Source organism: Gambusia affinis, linkage group LG12, assembly GCF_019740435.1.
Source record: "Gambusia affinis linkage group LG12, SWU_Gaff_1.0, whole genome shotgun sequence".
NCBI lineage: Eukaryota > Metazoa > Chordata > Actinopteri > Cyprinodontiformes > Poeciliidae > Gambusia > Gambusia affinis.
In genome coordinates, this window is record NC_057879.1 from 21,804,934 (window position 1) to 21,829,522 (window position 24,589).

At 34.3% G+C, this 24,589-nt stretch overlaps 2 protein-coding genes across 2 annotated transcripts in view; both read right to left on the reverse strand.

Moving 5' to 3' along the window:
• Positions 1-12,033, reverse strand: part of ankrd12 (ankyrin repeat domain 12) — a 52,880-nt gene extending 40,847 nt beyond the window's left edge. Inside the window, exon 1 of the mRNA XM_044133649.1 lies at positions 11,831-12,033. The gene's annotated coding sequence lies outside the window, so the exon portion shown is untranslated. The remainder of the gene's footprint in view (positions 1-11,830) is intronic.
• Positions 12,034-15,208: 3,175 nt separating this feature from the next.
• ndufv2 (NADH:ubiquinone oxidoreductase core subunit V2) lies at positions 15,209-23,898 on the reverse strand. The gene is made up of 8 exons (XM_044133652.1): positions 23,752-23,898; positions 22,724-22,786; positions 21,239-21,301; positions 20,434-20,550; positions 18,612-18,780; positions 17,444-17,553; positions 15,469-15,545; positions 15,209-15,383 (listed from the first exon to the last, which is right to left on the reverse strand). The coding sequence occupies exons 1-8, from the start codon at positions 23,791-23,793 to the stop codon at positions 15,290-15,292; spliced, it is 735 nt and encodes a 244-aa protein (XP_043989587.1). The 5' UTR covers positions 23,794-23,898; the 3' UTR covers positions 15,209-15,289.
• Between the last annotated feature and the right edge of the window lie 691 nt (positions 23,899-24,589).

Genomic DNA, 24,589 nt, shown 5'->3' on the forward strand with positions numbered 1-24,589 from the left:
TCACACTGAGTCACTGCCAAACATTAATTCAGGACTTTTTTTTTAACTAAATATGATCAAGATTATATTTGTTGCACCATGTAGTGCTGCACAATACCACAAAAACCTGCATCAAACATCAATTACGATTTACTCACATTTCCCCGACTCTGATCTAATCAGGTTAATCGTGATCAATTAATTTAGTAATCAATTAATTGTTAGCTGGAGCATAGAGGCTCCTGAACAGAACATTTGCTGGAAAAAAAAACAACTATTAAATTTTAGATGCAAAACCTTCTTTATCAGTAAATATATTCAACCAAGGACTCCTTAAGCAGCAGTTATATTTTCATCTGGTTGAAACTGTAAAGAAATTTTTAAATTATTAATTGGTTAATTGAAAAAAAAATATATATACTGTATATAAATAAATCAGCCCTACATTATACATATTTATTGATCTGCTGATATTATTGCATTTCTGTAAAATATTTATTTTTTATTTAGAAAAGGTAATTGCATTTTTACATATTCTTAATATTAAGGGATTAAATGAAAAATCTGCAAAATGTGCCATTTTTTTTGTGATCAATCATCAGAATAAAATGAATCCAATCACATTTTGTACAAGACTTTAGATTCCAGTCCATAAAATATATATTTAGCCCAGGGGTGGGCACTCCTGGTCCTGGAGGGCCGGTGTCCTGCAACTCTTAGAGTCTCCCTGGTCCAACACACCTGAATCCAACAGCTGAATCGCCTCCCAAGTGCAGTCAGGTTCTCCAGAGTCCTGCTAATGACCTCATGATTTGACTCAGCTGTGTTGAAGTAGAGACACATCTAAAAGTTGCAGGAGACCGGACCTCCTGCAACTTTTAGTGCCCACCGCTGATTTAGTGGATATTTAAGAGATTATTCAACTGGCTAAATATATTATTAATATACAAAATGTGACTGCTTAGCTTTGGGATATGATGTCCAACAAAATATTGTCATTTTTAATTGCTATACTCCTACTGCTAATATTAATATCATTTAATCTGTGGCGTACATCAGAAATCTATGATTTTAAACCTGCCTAATAAGAAATAAAATCTAGAAGCAACTTTTGGTGATACCTTACTAAAATGACTTTCAAGACTTATTTCCTCTAGTTGCTTTTCTTTCCGTTTTCATCAACAACATGCACGACAAATTTTTTTAAGACTTTCTCTTCCAAGAATTTGCAGAGTGATCATTAAAATCAAACAGTCATCTTCTAAGACACATCTACGGCAAAGCAAACAACGGCGGTTTGTTTTTGAAGCTCGTTTGAAATTCCTTCTCCTTTCTCTCTCAGGCGCATGTAAACACGCAGCTAATTGATTGCGTAACAGCCGTGTATTTCTGCACTTGCAGAAACACGTAAGCAGGGAAGCATGGCCGACTCTGATCTGTTTTATTGAAGCTGGACCCAGAATTACTCCCGCTGTGATGAGAACCAAACATCCACGGGGAGAAAATGGTCTGAGCTTATCTGGCTGCATTTGCATCATAGCACCTTGGTCAATACCATCTCACTAAGAGGATTACACTCTGTCTGGACTCCAGAGGATATTACATATGGGGGCCATGCCATATTCTACAGCTGCACGTATACAAGGGGCTGTATGGAAGCTATTTATTTGCAGCCTGTGTTTATGTTAGATATAAAGGGCTATTGAAGTGTTTTAGATGCAAACCTTACAGATTTAGGTGCAAGTTCTGCCTCACTGCACCAGTCTGAAGATTTTTCCTAAAGTGCACGTTCCACACTGACGCAACTGCAGATCTTCACTCATGTAATTTTCATGGTGCGACTGAAATTAGAGAGAAAAACGTGATTTTTTTGGGAACCTGGATCACTTGAGGCACTAAGGGTGTGATCAGGAATATTCAAGATGTAATCCACTCTTTAACAAATGTCACATCTGTGACAATACTTCTGACTTAACTGACTTCCACTAGGGATGCACCGATCCACTTTCCTCACTTCTGATACCAATATCTGAGGTTTAGATACAGAAAAACAGTGCTAAACTGACTTTAAACGTTTTTAAACAGACATTAATATGCCAAGTTAGGCATTTATTTTACATCTCTACACCAGTACAGTCACACTTAAATACTTGGACAAACATGTACAAAGAACTTTCAGTTGTTTAGTCAATAAAATCAGAAGTTTAACAGCCATTGAAAAATTGGTAATAAAAACAAACAGGTCAACTTCATTGGTCAAACAAAAATAAGCAGCAACAAATCTTTCAAATGCTTCAGAGAGTACATTTACTAATAATATAATGCAAAATAAAAAATAAAGAATGGTGTCACTCAGAGCACAAATAGTAGAATTAGACTGAGTAGTTGTTTCAATACCAATATTAATATCGGATCGGTGAATCTCTACTGCAGGCATTTTATTATTCATTTGTTGTTCCATATTTGACTTATTCAGAAGTTTGTTTGCGAAACAAAAGAAAGTTATGAGAATTTTATATGAGGCCATACTAATACATTGCTTATTTGAACAAATATCTTGAAATTAAATTAACTTTGTTGCTATTAGTTATGTGTAAAGCCAGAAAGAGATTATTGTTGATTAATTTACAAAGTTCTTTGTCTTAACCTCAAGTGGTACAAATAGTTTTGTCACTTGAAGTGGTACAGGAAGTACAATTTTAAAAGCAAAACTGTGCATAATACTTTAAAACAAATGTGCCTTCTGGTGCATGGAGCAAAAGTATGGAACAGTTTGGATGAGGAGTAGAGGAAAAAATTAGAAAATTCACTAAAATATATGCTTAGACTTCATCATACCTGCCAACAAATCATATTCATGGTGTGGTAATTTATTTTTCCCTTGACTTAGAAATTGTTCTGTTTCAAAAGTTTCATGAGCGTTGCGGTCCGATTCATGCTGCTTGCCAGGAGCTACAGAAACTAAAACACTACGGTCAAAGTTCACCAGGATGACTGCAGCAAAGCAGAGCAAGGCACCAAAACACTCAATTCAGAAAATAAAAATCCACCAATGTACTACAACATTTATCAAATTAATTTAACATCAGGAGACAGAAACTGACAGGAAAAATTCTGGACTGAGATATCCAGAGAGATTCAGGCGCAGATTATTTCTACTTTATCCAACTAAACCATAAGTAATTTAAAGTAATAAGAAATGAAAGTGATAAACAACAATTATTAGATTCATAAAACGCACAAACATCAACAACAATAGTCCGTACATCCACTGGCATAACAACCAAACTGATGGTTAAAAATCAAGAATATTTTGTCATTCAATTATATTTAAGGTCTAAATAGAAAAATGTGATTAAGAGCCATTGTGGGTTTTTTTTAATTATTTCACAAATTACATTTTCCATTTTTATAAATTGGCTTGCAGATATTGATCCTGGACTGTCTATCAATCCATCTCCCTATCAATCAATAGTGGTAGTCTCTTGACTCACATGTGAGACAAATGTAGTGTTACAAAGAAAGTGTCCAAAGCCTCACAGCAAACTAAAGACACGTCACTTCCTGCAGAAATGCTAAAGTCCAACAAAAGACACTGGAGTATTTTCAAAAAGCCTCCACAAATGTCTTTCTCTGACTCAGTAGAGACAGATTACACTCCTTTCAACCTCAATCATTTCTGTATTTTAAAAAATTAACATTTAAGTGACTTTCAGTGGCTATTGTGACAAAATATGTTCAAAATCCAGCTGCACATCTAAACTTGTTGGAATAAATCAATTTAATTCTCTCCTTTTTGAAAGGCAGTTTTATTTACACATTTTGACGTTTTGGATATTTAAAAATATCTTCCAGTTCTAACGTAAAGTTTTTGTTTGAAATTAAAGTTAATTATCTTTGAAAATGTGTTCTTGCATTATTATGCCACTGTCACATTACATAAAAATGGTCTCAAAATTACAAAATTATTGTTTTCTGCAATAAACGATTTACTGTCCAGCAAAATTTGACAGGATTACAGATCTGTAATATGAACATAATGCATGCAAGCAACAGATTGAAGCCAATTAGAGACATCAGGCATTATCTGGCATAAAATAGTAACCTAAAATTATCCAAACACAGGCATCCGTTTCATTGATGAGGGTTTGAACTTTCTGGACACTTGAGTAGTAAAAAAAAATTATTACTTGACAATAGTCACAAAAAGGGCTGAAACGATTCCTCGAATGATTCAAGTATCTGTTACGCCAGAATTACCAATATTTTATTTGCTAATTTTTTTTTTATCTGATTACTCGATTAATCGTAAGAATAATCAATTTATTACTCGATTACTAAAATATTAGTTTACAACAGCATTAGTCACAAACAACAATATTATCGTTTATCGCAGTAACTTCTGGGACAATTTATCGTCTATCAAACTTTGCTATCATGACGGGGCGATGTACATCCCAAAATAATAAAGTGATGTCTTACAAACAACTGAAGTATTTAAAGCAGCTCTAGAAAGAAAATTTGCAATCAAATCAGTCATTTCACAGAAAACAAAACAAATTAATCATTTTATTTGTTCTTTCAGTTTTGTTTATTTACTTTGGACATTTAAAATGTCTTCACTTCCAGTGATGAACATTCATTAGAATTTAACGTTTATTGAACTTTGATTATTGTCATTTCATTATTAGGCCATTATTACCATTATATTGCTTGAAAATGGTCTCAAAACAACAATGTTATCGTTTATCGCAATAACTTGTGAAAAAATTTATGGTCCAGAAAAATGTATTACCGTGACAGCCCTACTTGTCAATATAATATCCAGTCAAATTGTAATTACATCCCAATATAAATAAATGTGTGTGGTATTTCAATAGCAAAGGAGTACCTGAACGCAATATTTGGTTGGTGAATAAATTTCCAAGCAGCATTTATGCAAAGCCAACATGCTAATAATATTTTTTTTACTTGTTTCTCTGTCACTCTTGATGTAGATGTTTAGTGGCTGATATGCAACCACTTACAAAGACTGGTGAAAAAGTGTATTTAAAATATTGCCATCAATGTGTTAAGTAGCAGCATCACAATGCTCATCACCACGCTCTAAAACTGGGTTCCCACTGTGATTAGCATCTACGGAAACATCAGAAAATCTCTGGCCAGGAACCTCAATCTGCAATTAATTTGACGGATCAGACGCAGTTTTGTGCTCTTATGAAGATAAAGCAACCAATCAGAGGTAGAGGTTTTCTGAGAAAATCATGCAATGTGGGCTCTGCCTTACCAGACATCTGATTACTGCACACTGACATAAACATGAGCACTGATAGACCCGATTGATCACTGATTGAGTGATATTCCAGTCTCCTGAGTGACATGTTCAAGTCTCCATGCGCTTTCAAATCAACCAGGTTACAAAAACACCAGTCCAACATGCCGAGCTTTAACTTTAACAGGTGACTGCATCCAAGTATTATTGTTCCATGTATCCAGTGTTTACTTCTCATACTGTTACAATCAAACTGATTGGAAACCAGACCCATTTTTTTAGTTTTTGCAGTTGTTTTGTTTATTTATTTTGTATATCGAACATGTCTTCCAGTTCCAACATTAAATTTTCAATAAAATGTGAAGTTTATTTATCTCTGAGAATGTGTTCCTGGACTATTATGCCATCATTTTCATTATATTGCTTGAAAATGGTCTTGAATGACAATATTATCGTTTATCACAAATATTTCTGGGACAACTTATTGTTCAACAAAATTTGTTATGGTGACAGGCCTATTGAAACCTACTTACTCAGTATCGTGTCTGCTTAAAATCTTACCACTGAGTTTAAAAAGATAAAAACTATCATAAAAGCTTAAATCAAGAAAAAAAAGTTTCTTCTTTGTGTTGAACAAACAATTTCGAGAACTGAAGTGATATTTAAATTAGTAAATGCAAAATTGTTTAGAAAAACAGCATTGTTTTTAAAAATATGCACCTCTGGTTTCTGTTTTTCTGACCTGCTTGTTCTGATTTTGACTACTTTTCTAACAATTATACCCAATGGAGACCTGGGCTAAAGATATTGTAGTTTTGAATTAGAAATATCAGACATTATTTGGCATAAAATAATAACCTGAAAGTCTCCAATCACTGGAATGGGTTTCATTGATAGGGTTTGACCATATTGGACATCTGAGAACAAAACAGCATTACATTACAGAACTGTGTTACATGAAAACGGTCTCAAAAACAACATTGTTGTTTTTTGAAATAAATTCTGGAACAATTTATCATCCAGTAAAATGTGCTATTGTGATCTGATCCCCATTCAGAGAAAAATCATGGGAAAACTGGCTGATCCTGATCTTTGGAGCAGAAACAACAAACATTATCAGCCATCATCGTTACAATGTGACCTCTGAGTCTCAATCAGTTTGAACTACGAAGCGACGCTGAGGCATCTTATCACCAACCTTCCTGAAGCACACACACACATACACACACCGTTTGTACAAGACATCTGGATCAGACGTGTTCGAGCTACAGCGTTTTAATTACAACATTCATCACGGTGCCTGCACAGTCGGAGGAGTCAATAAATCGTGCGGCGCTCACGGTCAGCGGCTAAGGTACAAGAAGGACTGGTTTAGACGGCGCATTTTAAAATCTCATAGGCCTCCCAGTCACGCAACAACACGCAGCTGGTTTTAATCAAAAACTGACACAGAAGTTCCAACTTCCAGCCGACCCAAATGACCCCTGAGCGCCAAGGCAAGAGAGAGCCGCGCTGGTTTATGGACAGCGGGGCCTCGGCACTGAATCTGCCAGACCCAAAGCCACCAGAGGTGACAAGTACCGTAAAAAAGAAGAAAGTGGAGGCGTTTCAACATTGTGTGAGTTTACAGCATGTTCGAAAGAATGCGGTAACAGGAGTCCAAAGGGGAGGTTTCGAAATAAACAACCGATGCAGCACAAAATTTAACAAAGTACCACTTAAATTCTTAAAAACCAAAATTTAAACTGAAATACAGATCATAGGTGTATTTCCGCTATGAGGTGCTTATGTATACATTAGTTTTTTTCCCTGTGGTCCTCATGTTGCTTAACAGCATTTTACAACCAGTGTACTCGTGTTATTATGACTACTGGCTGCAATTCATCCCTGCCTGCTTGCGAGTATTTCAAGCTCAAATCGTAATCGTTATTGCAATATTAATATTTTTGTTAGATGTTGCATTTAATGTACCATTCTTTCAAAGTCTATTTGGCCAATCGCACTTAAAATTACCGCTGGCAGATTTAGCAACATATTTCTCTTAGCTGGAAGTAATATTATTGTTATGGTGCAACTTGAACCTGATTAGGGTAATGGCAAAGAGGCCTTCCAAAATACCAGTGAAGGAGCTGGTATTTTTGGAAGAAAAAAAGGTTTTGACTCCAATGATCACAAAAATAGCATTGATGACCATCTTTAAATAGAAATCTAATTAAAAAACCATTTTTTTTTAATACCAAGCAGCACAATGGTAGTTTGCCATAAATTAGTAATGTGAAAACAAGGTTTAATAAATATATATAGTATTAAATGACATTTTGATCCACTGGCTCCTCTTGTCCCGCTTAATAAAAGTAAAAAGCAGTGTAGTTTCCACATTAAAGGTTAGCGAATAACGACATATTCCAAATTTATTTCTCTCCAATTGCATTGTAAACATGACCCGGCATTAAAATGTTTAACAAGAACGCTCAACAGAGTACAACAACGATGCTCAGTTTTATTATTCGACATGGATTTGGATAATATTGGAAATCTCAGAGTTATAAGGAAATTATTTATAATTAACATGGAGATTGTTGTTTATTAATGAAAGCCATGCCAACTTATAACAAATGTATGTTACATACATTTTGTCTTGGTTTTAAATTACTGGTAGGTCGTTTTAATACAACTTCTCTCAGAAAGTCTCAATATAAAAATAATTACCACCAACGCATATTGATGTTGGAAACAATATTTTCAATACTGTTCTTAAATTATTAAAACTCTTCAGTAAATAGCTGAATAAATAAATTTCAAGTACACTAAAAATGTTTGGGGTTTTTTAAATTTAAAATTAAATTGATAAAGTGTTCCAATCACCTACTACTTAAAGGGAAAGTGCTATAATAAATTAACTATTAGAGAGAAACATATCCAAGTAAAATCTAAAACAAATGGATGTGCTCTAAGTTTCATTCTACCAATAATAATAATAATATTAATCAAGAGTTTGATGGTACACTGAATTGTGGAGGTGATTGCGGGAGTTTTCGCTCACTGGCGTGCAACCAACAACGTTTTGTCTCCTCATCCAGCAGAGCAGAAATCTTAGACTGCAACACATCCCTGAAATGTATATTTTATGAAGCGGATAAACTGGTACATCAACAAAAGCCTGAAAAATCCCACAACACAACAATGCAATTAGATCGTCATCAACACATTTTGAACAAACAGGCCTTTCATCTGAAGCGCCATCATCGTTATATGAGAATAATAGGACCCATTCATAAGAATCTGTCATTGGTGTCTAAACAAAGTGCTTATTAGAACCGATCTTTAATGTGTCTAAATGTTTTGAAAAAAATCAGGCTTTGTATTTAGTAAATACACTATGAGCTGGTTATTATAAACACATTAAAGTAATTACATCCAAAGCAGCACAATGGTATTTGTTACTTTGCTATGGATTAATAAGGTGAACAACCAAATATGATCAACATGTCTGTATTACTATTGGTGTTAAATATCAATTAAATTCACTAGTCCAAGTTCACCAGCTTAGTTAGTTAGAAAGATTAGATAATCCCAATTAAATCTGGTATTTATTAGCAAAATTAGGAGACACTTTAATTCTAAAACCCAACACCACCACCAAGGTAAAGTTTACTCTTGTCACATAAAATAATGAAATCCTAGAGCAGAAAAGGACAAACTGTGGCTTAGAAAGATTTATTTGCTTTTGCATATTGTCAACATGTTTTGATTCTGTATATTTAAATGGTATCATATCACCTACTACATTACAGTGGGGAAAAAAAAAGATTTATATGCCACATCCAAGCCTGATTACTGCCAAAAAATTGAAATAAAAGCTTTCTGACAACATGAAGTAGGCAAAAAGCTCAACAAATATACCCAATGTAGATAAAGTCACAGTCGTGGATCAGTCTGGAAAGGATTACAAAGCCATTTCTGAGGTTTTGGGATGTTAATTTGAGTCATTACCTACAAGTAGAAAAAGCATGGAACATGGTAGATCTTCACAAAAGAAGCCAATCTACAAAAAATACTCCAAAAGAGAATGGATGATTCATCCAAGTGGTCGCAAAAAACCAGAACATCTAATCAGACTTCAGTAGCCTAAGTCAAGGTCGGAGTTTATGAGTCAACAATGAGAAAAAGACAGGGTCAAATCTGCAATCCATGGGAGGTTCATGGACAAACCCAATACTGATAAAAAACCAAAACACGCCTTTATGATCTCAAAAACAATTCAGGAGGATAAAAGTAGAACTTTTTGGAAGGTGTCTTGTTACATCTGGTTAAAAAAAAAGAAGCTAAAACTGGATTTAGGACAACCAATGAATGTGACGATGGTGAGCTGCTCCACTCCAAAACCTGGTGGACAGAACCATAAGTTCTGCTCTGCTTTAGGAAATCCTGGAGTGGAGGGTCTGGCCATTGGTTTGTAACCTTAAGCTGAAGAGCCCTTAGTTTATACAGCTGGATAACATTCAAAATCACACAAGCAAATCCAGGTCTGAATGAGTCAAACAAAAACCAATAAACAATGCAAAGGTTAGGGATCGGCCTACTCAAAGTCTGGAGGTAAGAAGTTGATCTTAAAAAAATAGCTAGCTCTCAGAAACCTTTCAGTGTTAGTTGATTAAAACAATTCAGCAAAAATGACTGTGCCAAAAATTCTTCACAGGAATATAAAATACACCCCAATTACTACAACGTTATCAGGTGTAGAAAAAATATTTAAATTAAATCAGGTTGGTGTTGATACAGATTTTGTATTTACACTGTTTATACCTTGATATAGGAGTGTCCTTTTTGAGCATAAATGTTTTATAATCCTGAGTAAATGTGGCAATGTCTGAATTAAAGCTTTTAATCATTAAAGTCTCCAGATGCAGTCAAACTTCGAATGACAGATAATTTCTGGTTTTCTTAGAGGTCTGACCCATCAGTCCAGATTTTCTTTTTAACAACTTCGACCCATATAAACACGCTCATTTTAATTTAACTACTACATGAAACAAACACTGACATTAAAAATGTGCTGAAGGCTCCGAGGTACATCTGGTTGTTTGAAGCTGAAAAGATGAAAAGGAATTATAATAGGCATTTAAGCATATGTCACTGACCTTTATCGGATTTTTAGTAAAAGTAAAAAAGGTGATGCATTTACAAACCAAAGATGAGGGAGTTCACGGGTTTCTTTTTGATTAAAAGAAATTCCAGTTTTCAATTAATAAGCTGCTGATCAAGGGCAAAAAACCTAATAATTGAATGGTGCGTCACTATTACAGACTACAGTGGAAATCAAGTCCTTGTATTTCTAAGACAATGAAAAGAACAAGTACCCTCATTCATGCAGCTGCATCTGCAGTCATCTTTGTCTATGCTTCCTCTGGTTTACACAAAACCTTTAATAATTTATATTATTGTTCATTTGTTTAAATACTTTAGAGAAAATTATAATTCTGTGCATTTTATGTTATTTTGCATTTTAAACGACTTTTAAGGTAAATGTATTTACGTTTAAATATGCAAGTACAATTAAAAAGCTTTATGAAATACTGTGTCACACAATAGATGTTTACCATCTATCCATTTTTGTTTTTAGCTTGTCGTCTGCCTTCAGATTGCTTGTCTTTTTAAAAAACAGACAGCTTTTGTATGAGGCAAACACACCCCCCAAGATGTCAGAGTCACCGGCTTGGAGAATCGGGCTCCTAATTACTTCAATGAAACAAGTTCCTTGTATGTGTGTGTGTGTGTATTAATAAATCCTAATTACATCGTACACTAGACCTGGTGGTGATTATCTCAAAAACCAGCGCTGATTGTAAATAAACGGCGGCGAGATCACTGCAGACAACACCACCCACTTCAGTGGAACATTTATGCCGCTCTCGCTTTCTTCCAATACACCGAAACCAACGTAAGAAAGCGCTAAATTCACCAATCTCGCCTTGTCTCTTTCTCTCTCTCTTTTTTTTTGCTTATAACCTGCAATGAATAATAATAATACATTTACCCTAGTTAAGTTTACATTTGAATATTTAGATGATTGCTACTCGCTGCCAGTGAGGTGAAAAAAACCCACCAAAAAACAGAAAACAAGCGAGAACGTGTAATATTTCAAACGGCAGTAATCAACACAGACACCCTACCCTGTTCGAGACAAAAGCCCACTGCAGCCCCTTTCGCTGCCCTTACACAGTTCCCCCTCCCCAGCGTTTCCAGCCCGTCACTGCCTCGCTGACTGACTGGGTCTAACCCAGCTGCTTCGCTCCGACATTTTCCTATCTGCTCCCTGAACCCTCGCTTCAAACACAACGCTTCACTGGTACACGAGCGGATCCTAAAATGTGTCTCGGGCTGTTTAGGTGTCATAAACTACTTCAATGTGTGTAAGGCACGTGGCGTACAACTATACTGAGCCCACGCAAACACTTAAACGTTCATTTTCGCACGCAGTTTACGTAAAGTTAGCTCTTACATTAGCCTGCTCGCTGTAAACGTAGCCAGACGGCTAACAAGGATTTCTAACCCAATCAAGAACAGTTTTGCACTTACCTTCAAACCGGGTCACACGCTCCTACCAACTCATTCGCGTCCTGATTTAACTTAGTGGTGCGCGATTTTAACAGTTATTTTCTGAATCTTGAACGTTAACCGTAGCCTACGGCTGTGTGACGTTCATCGTTGCTTTTGAAAACATCGCAGCCGTTCGTCTGTCGTCCGCTCCGAGAAAAGCCTAGCAAAACATGCAAGACGTGCTCTCATTGGTCGAGTTGAGTCACGTGGCACCCCGAGCCCCCACCGAGCTTATAAGGTCTCCGTCTGCCGGACAGACTAGATGGGTATGTGTCAAACGATTTAAGTGATATTTTGTGGAAGCTGTGAGTAACTCCGCACTTTCTAATGTTGGCAGTGTTATTTGTGCTTTCGCGTTTCGCGATTTAGCGGCATGTTAAACGCTTTCATGTGGATTTTAAACGTGGTAAATCGGACTAAAAGGGAAGGAGAGGGAGAAAACAGGAATGGCCGCTTGACGTCATCTTTTCCGCTGCGGTCAGTAGGAACTTTCTCGAAAGATGACGGCTTGAGCTAAACAGTGGATACGTTTATTCATGTTGACGGTTGCTGCTTTTATTTTTAGGCCTAGTGTCGGTAACTAAATGGTTGGCATTAGTTGTCATTTAATGTCCGCCATTTCTTTGTGTGAATGAGTCAGCTTTGAACTGGTTGCGCAGTGGCATTTGCATCAGGGCGGACATGGCGCGCATGCGTCACGGCGCATAATGTTGCAGACCATAAAGTGGGGGGAGGGGCGCAGACTAGACACGAAAACGCCACCGGGACGGGATGGAGACCAAGCAGCAACAGAAAATATACAAAATAAATTATTCCTGAAAAAAACACACAAAACTTATTCTACATTTTATGACGCCGTCTGGAAAAATACATCTCATTATTTAAATAGAGGGGGGATTAAAACATAATATTCAAGCTGAATTAGATTAAACATAGATTGTGGTGTTTAATACCAAACGATATTTAATACATTTTAGGAAAAATGCATTCAAAATATTTATGAACCAACTAGTGAATGCTGCTGACATTAACTGTATTTTTGAGGACAATATCTATATAAATGCACATACAGGAGTATTTGTGGGAGAATAAATTAGTTTTTGATGTAATTCCATTTGGTTTTATTTGGTTGCTACTAAACTAAAATGGACGAAATATACAGGCACCAAAAACAGATGGATTAATTGTGCTATTTTGGGTTTTTAAAAAAATAGATACATGATTCATTGTCGTTAATTTTACTGGAACAATAACTTAATATTAACTGGTCATTGATCTGGATCAGTAAGGAAGCACCAACAAGATAAAGGAAATTGACTTCAGAATTAATTAAATATATTAACAAAACATTTTTTGTTGTAGTAGAAATGACTTTGAAAAGAATTACCTTTTTGTAAAAATGCAACATAAAATTTCACATATTTTCTGGTTATTTATGTAAAATATTCTTGGACTGAAATTGAACACAATTCAACTAATTGTGAACTGTAAAATAACATTACAAAATAAAGGTTTTCTACTTTTACATTTTCTTATTAGATTTAAAAATCTTTAAATTTATAAATGTAAGTGGAGAAAAACTGAACGCTTTAAAACTTAATTTTATTGCCTATAAATGTTTTATTTAAAACAATGTACCCCTCTGTTCTTATGCTTTAACATTCAAATTTTTCTCATTTTCATAAGTCATTATGCTTTATTATGTCATATTTTTGCTTAATGTACAGATGCCAATATTGAAAATAAAGTTGATTAAAAAGCAGCTATAAAACTCAACCTGTTTGCCTTTTTTTAAGTTAAAAAAAACATACATACAAACACAAAATTAAATCATAAGGTATTTATAAGGATATTACTGGGGAATAAATGTATTTTAAGGGCTAACAGCTGCATTTAGGTTTTTGTAAGCCACAAATAATTAATGTTTGAAATAAAGCAAAATGCCAATATGATTTACAGTTAAAAGGTTAAGACATGAAAGTGTGTTTAAAAATAACAGCTACCCTGAAGGTCCAGTCTTCCCACTCGTTTCCTCTGAGCTACTTTGTGATTAGTTTCTGTCTCCACCAGGTGTTTTTCAGTTGTAGATAAATGAATCATCACGTACAGCTCTGTGTCAAAAAAACACAGAGCTGTCACAGTAAAATATACAAAGAACAGATTCCCACTTATTAAATGTGTACAACACAAATACTCCCACCATTTTTGGTATTAAAAAAAGGACTAAAAATGTACTTCATTTCCAATTTAATCAAAGCAAAAAAAAAAAACCTGTGCCACATTTTTTCCTAAAAATAAATTGGAATAGTCAAACCTTTAAAAGAAAATCACAAATCTGCACTGGCAGAGGAAATATACATCAATGCGTCCGTGCTATCAAATAAAAAAACTAAAAACTTTTACCTGTGACATTATTCCTGTCGGCTCTAAATCAGGTCGGCCATTTTCAGGCTTTTTTTTCCAGAATAAAATCTGGATTCAGACGAACGTCTGAATTCAAGGATAAGTGTGGCTCATGTTTTGTTTACTTAAGCATGAATCGGCATTAAAGTAACAGACTTGAAGGTAAAATAATTCAATTAAACAGAGTTACAGGTCATATTGAGGTAAGAAAATACAACTACAGCCTTATTTTCAGGGTAAAATTCTTGGATATTTAACATTCCTCAAATTACATAAAAAACCTATGAAAATATGCTACATAAAAATAAGTGGCTTAATTAAAAAATAAAACTGAGGCACAATCTCTTTTCAGTGGTTAAAAATGTCCCTTAATAAATATCTATTCACTCAGAAGGTGACATTAATTTGGAATATTTTCACTTTAAGAAAAAATTAAAAACTCTCCTGCTTCTTTTTCTTTTTCAAAGTATTTAGAAATTTAAGATAAACGTAACTGCAAGTCTTTTTAGTAAAACAAAATTTGCTCTGGCAAGAAAATAATGTGCTCACCTATAAAATCAGGTGATTTTTGGTATACAGGTAACTAAAGATTAACAGACTAGGCATTAAAATATATATATATATATATATATATATATATATCTTTAGTCAAACTAAAAATGGTTTAAAAACAGAATATCCAATAATTAAACTAAAAACCTCCAGTTTAGAAGAAGATAGTCAATATTAACCAGATTTATTTGATGCCATTCTTCTATATAGTTCCCCTTGAGCAAGTTTACCTGATACGATGTATTTTTAATAAATTATGCACTAATTTTGTACAACTATGTAAAAAAAAATGGAATAATATGGCTTCCTATAGTAATTAGGTGTAAAAATGTCTATAAATAAGTAGTAGTTTATCATTAAGACATACTGAGTAAATGTAAGAACCAAGCTTGGACCTAAACAGGTATATGAACATTTTATTTACACAATATGCTTTGAATTAAACATGACAGCAACTTTCTCTCAGAGTACCATTATTAATATCTACAGGTCTGCTCTGACACCGAATCCCGGTCCTGGAGGCGGTTCTGTCAGGGAGGTCAATCCGCCTGCCGGTTCACAAGAGAAACGGCCACTCCTACAAAACGACAAAAACAAAACAGGAAGGCGTAAAAAGTTGGAAAAGCAGACGTTATTATCAATCTGATGTTGGTTGCGCGTACCTTGGTCCAGGTGGTGGGACTCGTCCGGCCTTCAGTTCGTCGATAATTTGCTCCATATCCTTTGGTGTGAGGTCCTCCTGAGGGACAAATAAACCGTTTAGTGATGGGGATTCAGAGTTTGGACTATGACTGGTTTCAGTTTTAAATATATTTAAAAATACAGTTAGTTGAAGGCCAGAAGCAGTAGGTGCCATTTTCAAATGACATGCTCAAAACCACAAAATATTATTAATATGTTAATAACGGTAATAAATCATATAATTTAAAATAGTTAACAATAATTAATGATTGTTTATATTATTGTGAATATTAATTATTGGGATTTATAAAGTATTTTTGAATTTGAGATATGGAAGATGCTTTTTTTTTTCTTGTAATATAGGAAAGGATCAACATTTTGATTTTTTTGTTTTCTGACAGAAGTAGTGCTGGACGATATGGCTGAAAAACGTATCACAATATAACAATCATGATCATAATCATTATTATAATACATTTAATTTGTGTAGCGCTTTTCTAAACACTCATATTTTACAGGAAAAGTCTTTCATATAATTCAATATCAATAATTACTGATTAGTATTTTTTGTTTAAATATTTTAAATATTATCAAACTGATGGCATGACCTTTCCTGTTTTATCCAGTTTTCATTCTGCTGTTGTTATTTAATTATTTTTTAGCAGATATGAGGCACAGTGACAAACTCTGAAACTGCTGCTGTGTCAGTTATTGGGCATGTTGTTGCTAGGTAACCAAAGAGTGAGTGAGTTGCTATGCAACCAAGGAGCGAGTGAGTTAGTTGATTCTACTCAGTTGCTTAGCTGGCTGGGAGAAGCTAAAGTCTTTCCTCTGCCTACATCTCCCAGAATTCAGTTTGATTCTGAATAATCTTTATCAGATGTATTATCTACTCATATTGATCAATATATGTTATTGATTTATTGTCCAGCCATACCTTGTAGTGTATATTGCGATATTCTATCCAGGTTATGCTGCCATTTTGTTGGCAATTAACCTCCTTTTGTGTATTTGAGAGTCATTCTCTGCGAATTGGATGTTTTTGTCGTATATTGTACAGCTCTAATAGACTTTAAGAGTGCATTCACACCAGCCATGTTTAGTCCGCTTTAATTAAATTCCAGTTCATTTGTCTAGAAAATTTGGTTAATCTGGGAAACTCTGGTCCACCTACAAACCTAGGTCTGTAGTTGTAGTGAATTCTGGTGAACACCAAGCGAACCAGAGACCACTCTTAAAGAAGGAAATGCACTAAAGAGCAAGGCATTATGGGTAAATACAACCAAAATAAGCATGTGAATCTAGAGCTTGTGGGAGAAATGGCTCGTGATTTTTTTTACCCACACAAAACAGAAATCCTGCAATCACTAAAATCTGACACTATTCAGTTTTTGTTTACACTTCATGAAGAAGGAAGTTGCGCTAATGTCTTCTTCAGAGGTTTTTATGTTGTTTCCTTCAGTGGTTATTGGTGCAGCGCCATCACAGGTGAGGAGAGGAACCGGTTTTGGTGTTCAGTTGTCAATACACTGTGAAAGCGAACTGTACAATTCAGCGTGTTTATATGCCATCCTCAATGATGTATAAACATTTTGGGTTGAGGCAAAATTGGTTGATCTAATATTATGTCCAAGGAAAGTTAATTGTTTGTTTACATCCAATGTAGACTAAAACTCGCGTAATAAAAAAGATCACTATTAATTTCTGAGATTTTTTACTTCTTTTGCCTCATACTCTGTAGTTAATTTTAAGTTTGCAGCTCCTTTTCCTACTGGTAAATAACAGCTGAATTATTTAGAAAGCATGGTACGAGTAGACTGTAGCACACTGATGTCGACTGGCAGTGCTGATAGCTGCAGTCTCTGCAGGCGTTCCTTACTAACTTACTCCAGATTTTAAACTAATTTCGTTAATTTTGTTAAGAGCACCATCTGCGCTGAGCAGTCGAGAACTCACATAATAGTTGTCATTTATCTGGACCATTGGGGCGTTCACACAGGCGCCCAGGCATTCCACCTCTATCAGAGTGAACATCTTGTCTGGAGTGGTTTCTCCAACCTTGATACCTGTGGAGAACATAAGGAGAGAAACATGAACTGATGCAGCAACATTTGACAGTAAAGTATTTAATTCTCCTTGCCTGCAAGTAAAAAGAATGTTAGTGTTGCCTTCTTAATGTCTGTATCTCCATATTGATTGTTGATACTGTGGAACTATTATGAAAAATTCACTTTTTTAACATTTTTATACTCCCATTTGGGTCTCTGCTTCTTCTAAAAGCAGCCCTTAAAAAAAGAGCCGTTTTTAAATAAATTGATGCTTTTTGGTGTCTGAAAAACATGCCATTTCAAAAACCATCTAATTAAGGATTCAAGGATTTTTTTTTATTGCCATACCACCTTTGCATGTTTGTAGTACAAAATTTGGAGTCAGGTCCCAGATTGATAAATAAACAATAAAGTAATTTATGTAACGTACAGTTATATAATTAAAAAAGTGTGCGTGTAAATAATTTACCAGATGAAGCTGAATTAGGTGTCACATTCTACAGGCATTGTGCCGTTACCTAGCAACTAACACAAAGCTCCAGCACGTTTGATGAACTGGTTTTATCACAGTACAATGGCTGCTGAAAAAGACAAGTCTTTTGTTGTCGACTTACCATCCAGAAACCACTTGCTGCAGACTTGTTGGTTGTGCAGGAAACTCTACTAATGCTTTTCAAAGAAGAACGGTTGGATAATTGTGCATCTGTTTGCAGCCATTTTCATGTGCGAGTGTAAATGTTGAGTCGGGGGACGTGGCCAGCAACAGATTATTAGAATTTAAAGTGACAAGACGCCCAGAGCAGCTCAAAATAGGCAGAACTAGCCCTACTAAAATTCTTATCTAAGAATAATTTTGTGCAAAAAATATATAATGAACATGTTTTGTATTGCCCACAGACCTATCCTAACCTGTAGTATAATAGGTCACCTTTAATACAGTTTAAACCTGTATATTTACATGTTTGTACTCACTGTTTATTCAATTTATAAGTGATTAAAAACTTCTACAGTCACCTGCGTTTTCATGTCTTTATTGGTTCATTTCCCAATCTCAAAATGTAAAATCCCTCTCTTACCCAGCTTGTTCTGGATGGCCTCCAGGATGCTGTCGGAGTTGCAGAGCATGCAGGGGGTTGTTGTGCAGATCTGAATGAAGTATTTTCCCACAGGTTTACGCAGAAACATGGTATAAAACGTCGCCACTTCATACACTCGCATCGGAGCGACGCCCAGCACCTCAGCCACCTGAAAAAAAAGATAATAATAATAATAATAATTACAAACGTTCATATGGAGCAAAAGCTGAAGTAAAAGCATAATCCAGGTTTATGAACCAAATTTAAATGGCATTTTATGATAACAGTAGCTTTAGAAATAATTTAAAGTGGTGAAATTTAGCTGTTTTAACGACTGGACACTTATGCATGAATTAGTATTTGAATGAAAACTGAAAGCAATGTTTGTCGTTCTATTAAAACACTGTAAAACAAAAGAGAAATAAATTTTATTATGATTTTAGAAGATAATTTAGGGGGTTTTTTTGTTGGATTTTAAAGGTCCAACAAAAAAATCTGTCAGTTCAGCTACATAAACTTGACATTTTGAACAAAATAAAAGTTATTTATAAAGAACCGTTATTTAATTTCTATTTTTAGGTTCTAAAATAAATTTTGTGCATTGTGGAGTATCTTTATTTAGAAGCAGTTGATAGTTTATCATTTTTAGCTTAAAATATTTTGAGAGCCATTGTAGGATGTCCAATAACTGGGGTTGCAACTAATGATTATTTGGAAATTATTGATTAATCAATTATTCTAACGATTAATCAAATATAGATATTTATCTAAGCCTTTTTTCATACAATATTAGAAATACCATAAAAGATGCTAATAAACAAAACTGAATTATTCTTAAGTAAGAAAAACATGGCATTCTTTGGTAGAAAAACAAAACAGTCATTTTGACCCTCAACCCAGACAAATAAAAATCATTTAGAGCCACAAAAGTTACATGACCTTTTGAGAAAAAAAATAGAAGAAATATCTATGGTAGGTAATGTGTTCCCCTTAAAGAATCACCATTTTATTAACATTTTTAGTTTTTAAAAAAAGGTAACATTTTGAAAATGTTAATATTTGTGATCATGTTATTTTTCTGTCTTTTTTGGGAAGGTTTTGTCCAGCAATTTCAACTTTTTTGCAAATAAGGCTTACAAAATGTACAACTGACTGCAACTTTTTGAAAAATGTGCAACAAAATCAGTAATTTTAGGTATAAAAAAACAATAAAAAAAAACACTGCATCATTCTAGAGGGACTGTAAATGTAATTATTCAATTTAAAAAGAAACAAAACACTAAAATAGAGATATAATAAGAAATGCAGGTTTGAGAGGATTGTTTCTGATTTATAAAAAAAACAACCATAAAATTCAGAAAAATTTTGCCGTTTTTGCATTGAATTACTAAATTTCTCACAAGACGTCAAATCTCCACATTTTACATTATCAGTGCAAATATGTTATTGAAATCACACAGCAATAAGTAGATTTTATGAAATGAGAACATAAAACTCTACAAATCCAGTTGTTTTCTTGACATTTTGCCACTGACAATAAAAACTCATCAGAATCAGTATCTGCAAACATCAAATTGTATCAAGTGGATTTTCTTTTTGGCTTAGAAACTATAAAAAACCCCAAAGCAAATGCTTCGCTGTTGGTGAAATTTCAAGCACATTTCTTTTCTTTGAATCAATGATTATTTCAATCAGATGATCAGAATCTTTACTCAGAGGCCTAAAGAGACGACAAAGTCGGTTTATTTGTGTCGATTCTGCTAATTTCGGTGCATTACAAAGCGCAGCGAGTTTGAAAGAGGCTTTAGAGAAATTACTGTGCCTTGTTCATGGCGGAGATGGGGAGCCATCCTTGTTGCCTTTGGGCCAAATCCAAGACCGGGATGGTGGCGGCTTGCTTGTGTCCTTCGGGATACATGGAGAGGATCGCATCAATCCTCTGCAAGAGAAAACACAGGATCTTTAATAGCATCGTTTTGTTGCTTTTCTTACACAACTTTATAATCAGAAAATCAAAGTGTTTAAATATTTCTTAGGAAAGCAGATATAAATCCACCTCATTTTCAAAAAAAGTTTTATTTTTGAAATATTCAAGCTATTCTTCATTAACAGGTAGCTCTACAGAAAAATAAAAGTTACACCAACAAAAGTGATTGGAAACAAAATGTGAGAATGTACAGTTGGGCGATAAATTGATTTTATTGGTTAACCCAATTTTTTGTTTCTGAAGATTTATTTCTTTGGAAAATCTTCACTTTTTTTCACAATGGACTTGTTGTGCAGGTTAGAGTGATGTCACTGCGCCCAGGGCGGCCATCTTGATTCACAAGCATTTCGACAGATTTTATTTGGAATCTGAATTCAGGCCTTTATGTAATAAAGACTTACATTTCTTTTTAAATTATGAAAATAAAATCATAATATTACATAATATAAAGTCTTGTCTTCAACACTAAAGTTGAAATAATACAAAAATAAAGTCAGAATTTTATGAGAACTCAAACACAAAAAATAAAAATTTAAGTTATACTTTGATATAGGTTTTACAAATAATACTTCATAAAAATCAGCAAAAACATGCATATAAACCACTGGGTAGCAGATCAGACTTCAGAAGCCGTTATTACCTTTTTGTTTTCTGCTGTGAACTCAAACGAAGTGTCCTCGTTGTTGTCAGGCGTGTCTCTGTGCTGAAGCAACAACAAATAATGTAGAACACAGGCTGGGTTATAAAGAGTCCATGCAGTCTCCACCAAATATATAAAAACAACACAATTCTGGAAAAAAAAAAAAATCACCTGAATCACCTAAATTCAGTACATTGAAAAGCTGATGCAGAACAGTTACTTTAATGCTTAAATAGTTTGTTTATAAAAGATTAACCAGGAGGGCCCCATGAAAGTCCAGAGAGGAAACAGGTGCTTTTCTTCCAACCACAGAAAGAAGGAGATGAATAACAGACAATTATTTCTGCTTCTGCACACACTGCCCCCTTGTGAGCAGCAAATGCCCCTTTGTGCAACTTTAAAAAATGTTAAAAAAAGAAGAATCTTGGCTGGTTTTTGTTGTTGAAATGTCTCTATCACCACGAGAAATATGCAAAGATACGAGTTTCTGCTGGATGTGATGTTTGTCTGAGCGCCCCACAGATAATTAAGGTTATTCCCTGGGTAAAAAGGGAACAATCGGAAAAATAAGCACTCCTGGGATTAATCTAGTAGAAACATGGAGCAGAGTGAGGCAGGGGTGATGAAACACTGTTATTGGCTGATGAATTTGGAAGAACTAAAAAAATGTAATCTTGAGAATAGTTCACAAAATTCAACTTCATTTCTAAAATAAGAAACAATGCAGGTGTTAAATCTTTTTCTTTATAAGAATGCACTGAATTTTGAACATTTTAATAAAATATACTGATCCAAAGATTAGATAATTGTTGAATCATCAGTGAGTTTGAATTCAGGAGAAGATCTGGTTTGTACCTTTGTGTGTAATAAAGATAACTTAAGCTGCTCATGTTCAAAATTATACATTAAAAACACTTTTGTGAAGGATTTGGTAAGTGGCTTTACTTTGACTTTTGTTTAAATGCTGTAAAGCTAAAGTATCTCATGCTTATTTTATTATTTTACCTTGGAAGTAAAACAAACCTTTGCACCAAGTAATTAATTAGTAAAATTAAAAATGTGAAAAACAACATCTTGTTTGTTTATTTTCAATTCAAAAACAAATAAAACACTAATCAACTTTTAATTTTTTGTCTTTTGGTTGTCAATTGTAAATGGAAAGAAGGAATGATACACGGATTGAGACTGTACACCTTCTTTTTATTAAAGAAAAATATCTGAGACTTTTGTTTTTGAATCTACAATAAATTTGTCTCTTTAAAATATTTCAAGTTCAAATTATTTTGGCACAGACAAAAACTAAAAGAATTCACGACTTTTCATATTTTGAATTTTCTTTAAAAATATATTGTTTTAAGTATTTTCAACTTGGAAATTTTAGCCAGACAACACAGAGTATATAATGATAAAAATAAGGGGATGAACTGACCTGGGACCCTTTTTAAGATAATGTTGTGGATGTTGATTTGAAACTGAAAAACTCACCACAAAGATGCCTCCAGCTCCAGCTCGTGCAGCAGATCGATGCAAACCTCTGACCTGCCTGGCCTGCAATGCAGAGTTGGACAGGTAAAATAAAAATAATAAAAAAATAACCTAACCTTTTAAAATATATATGCTTAGTCAGCTGGATACCATTTACCGTCAAGTCTCATTTTTAAAGTGATAATTTGGAAAATAAAACACCAGTAAACGCACTACAAACACAGAACCACTATTTGCAGCAACGTCTTTGTACATTTGGCTCAAATGTTTAGTTTGTACTTTATTTTAAAATGGAGTCTGCACACAAGTCCTGTTTCTGTACAAAAAACTATATGATGAATTAAGCACATGAATACTATAGAGAATAAAACGACATGCTGATTGTGTGAAAAAATTTCAGCCTTAGGGTTGGATTGTAAAAAATATGCTAAAAATGTAGCATATTTCCAAATATTATTCTGCAAGAACCTTAACCATCACAGCACATAAACAAGAATAGCAGAAGTCACTCATTCAACCTCTAGTAACAGTTTAAATTACACATTATTTACTTAAATTATTATATGAGCGACGTTTCACATGGTAGCATAAAGCAATATTTAATATTTAAATACGGATGGCACGGCTCTAATATATATACAGTCATATTTATTTGCTTTGCTTAATCGACGTACAGTTGCGTAAATCAACACCAAAACCTCTCCTGATCACCTATAAATCCGAAATAAATCCCACAAATCATTAACGTATCGATTCTACCTGCAAAGATGTACGTTTTGAGTAAATATGCCTTCATACAGTCTTATTTGTCAAGTTATCGAATTGTACATTTCTGGTAGTTTGATGCTAAGCTACATGGTCCTGTCACTGTTATCAAACGTTGCTTAGCATAGCTTAGTGTAGTCTAGCCTAGCATAGCAGTCCGGGCTAAATGCCCTTGTGAAGAGTCACAGCACTTTCTCTCCAATCTGCCGAGCAAACAGTTTCTGATTGAGATAGTTACCATTTGCGAAAAACCCTAAACTTACCGCCTGCGAAACAGCAGATCGAAGTGCAGAAGATAAAAACATTCTGAAGCTTCGAGTTCGTGTTAGCAGCAGCAGAACGGGACAACAGCGGCGGACATCAACGCCGGCGCTCGATTAGTACGGTCTGACGTCATATGCTGCGTTTCTCAGTTTCAGTGTAAATCAATCCCAGATTGACCTCAAACTGTTAGGACAAGCGCTTATTTTAAAATTTAGTTTTATAAAGTGCCTTGAAATAACATTTTTTATGACTTGACACTAAATACATTAACTGATTGAATTTAAATTAATCAAGTGGGATTTTTTCTAAGAATGAAGTAGTTAAATTGACTATGCAAGTGTTAAAATGTTATTACTACAGTTTAATACATAATGTGTCCAATAGTTTTACTTTCTGAAGCTGAATTTATCATCTTATTTACACAATCCCATGTAAATTATCTCAAAAGAATGTTAAAAATAGAAAATTTGACATTTTATATCTAATATGAACACATTGTAAACACTAAACCAGAGATGTCCCAAGGCTGATTGCCTGTGGCCCTTGACTTACATTTCAAGAATGACACAAATTTGTCCTCTACATCCTCAAATCTGCTTGGAATTATTTTATTAAACTTGGCTAAATACATGTTTTTTCAAATAATGAGCCACTGAAATCCTTATTTTATTGCTCAGAAGCAACATTTTGTTCTATTTTTTCCAATTGACACCAGAAAAACCAAATTCATTTATTTTAATAAGGCAAACCTGCAAAACCCCATTTAAGTTTTGCGTCTTTAATAATTTATACATCCATTTCCAACAACAAATCTGACTACTTTATTTGTATAATTGA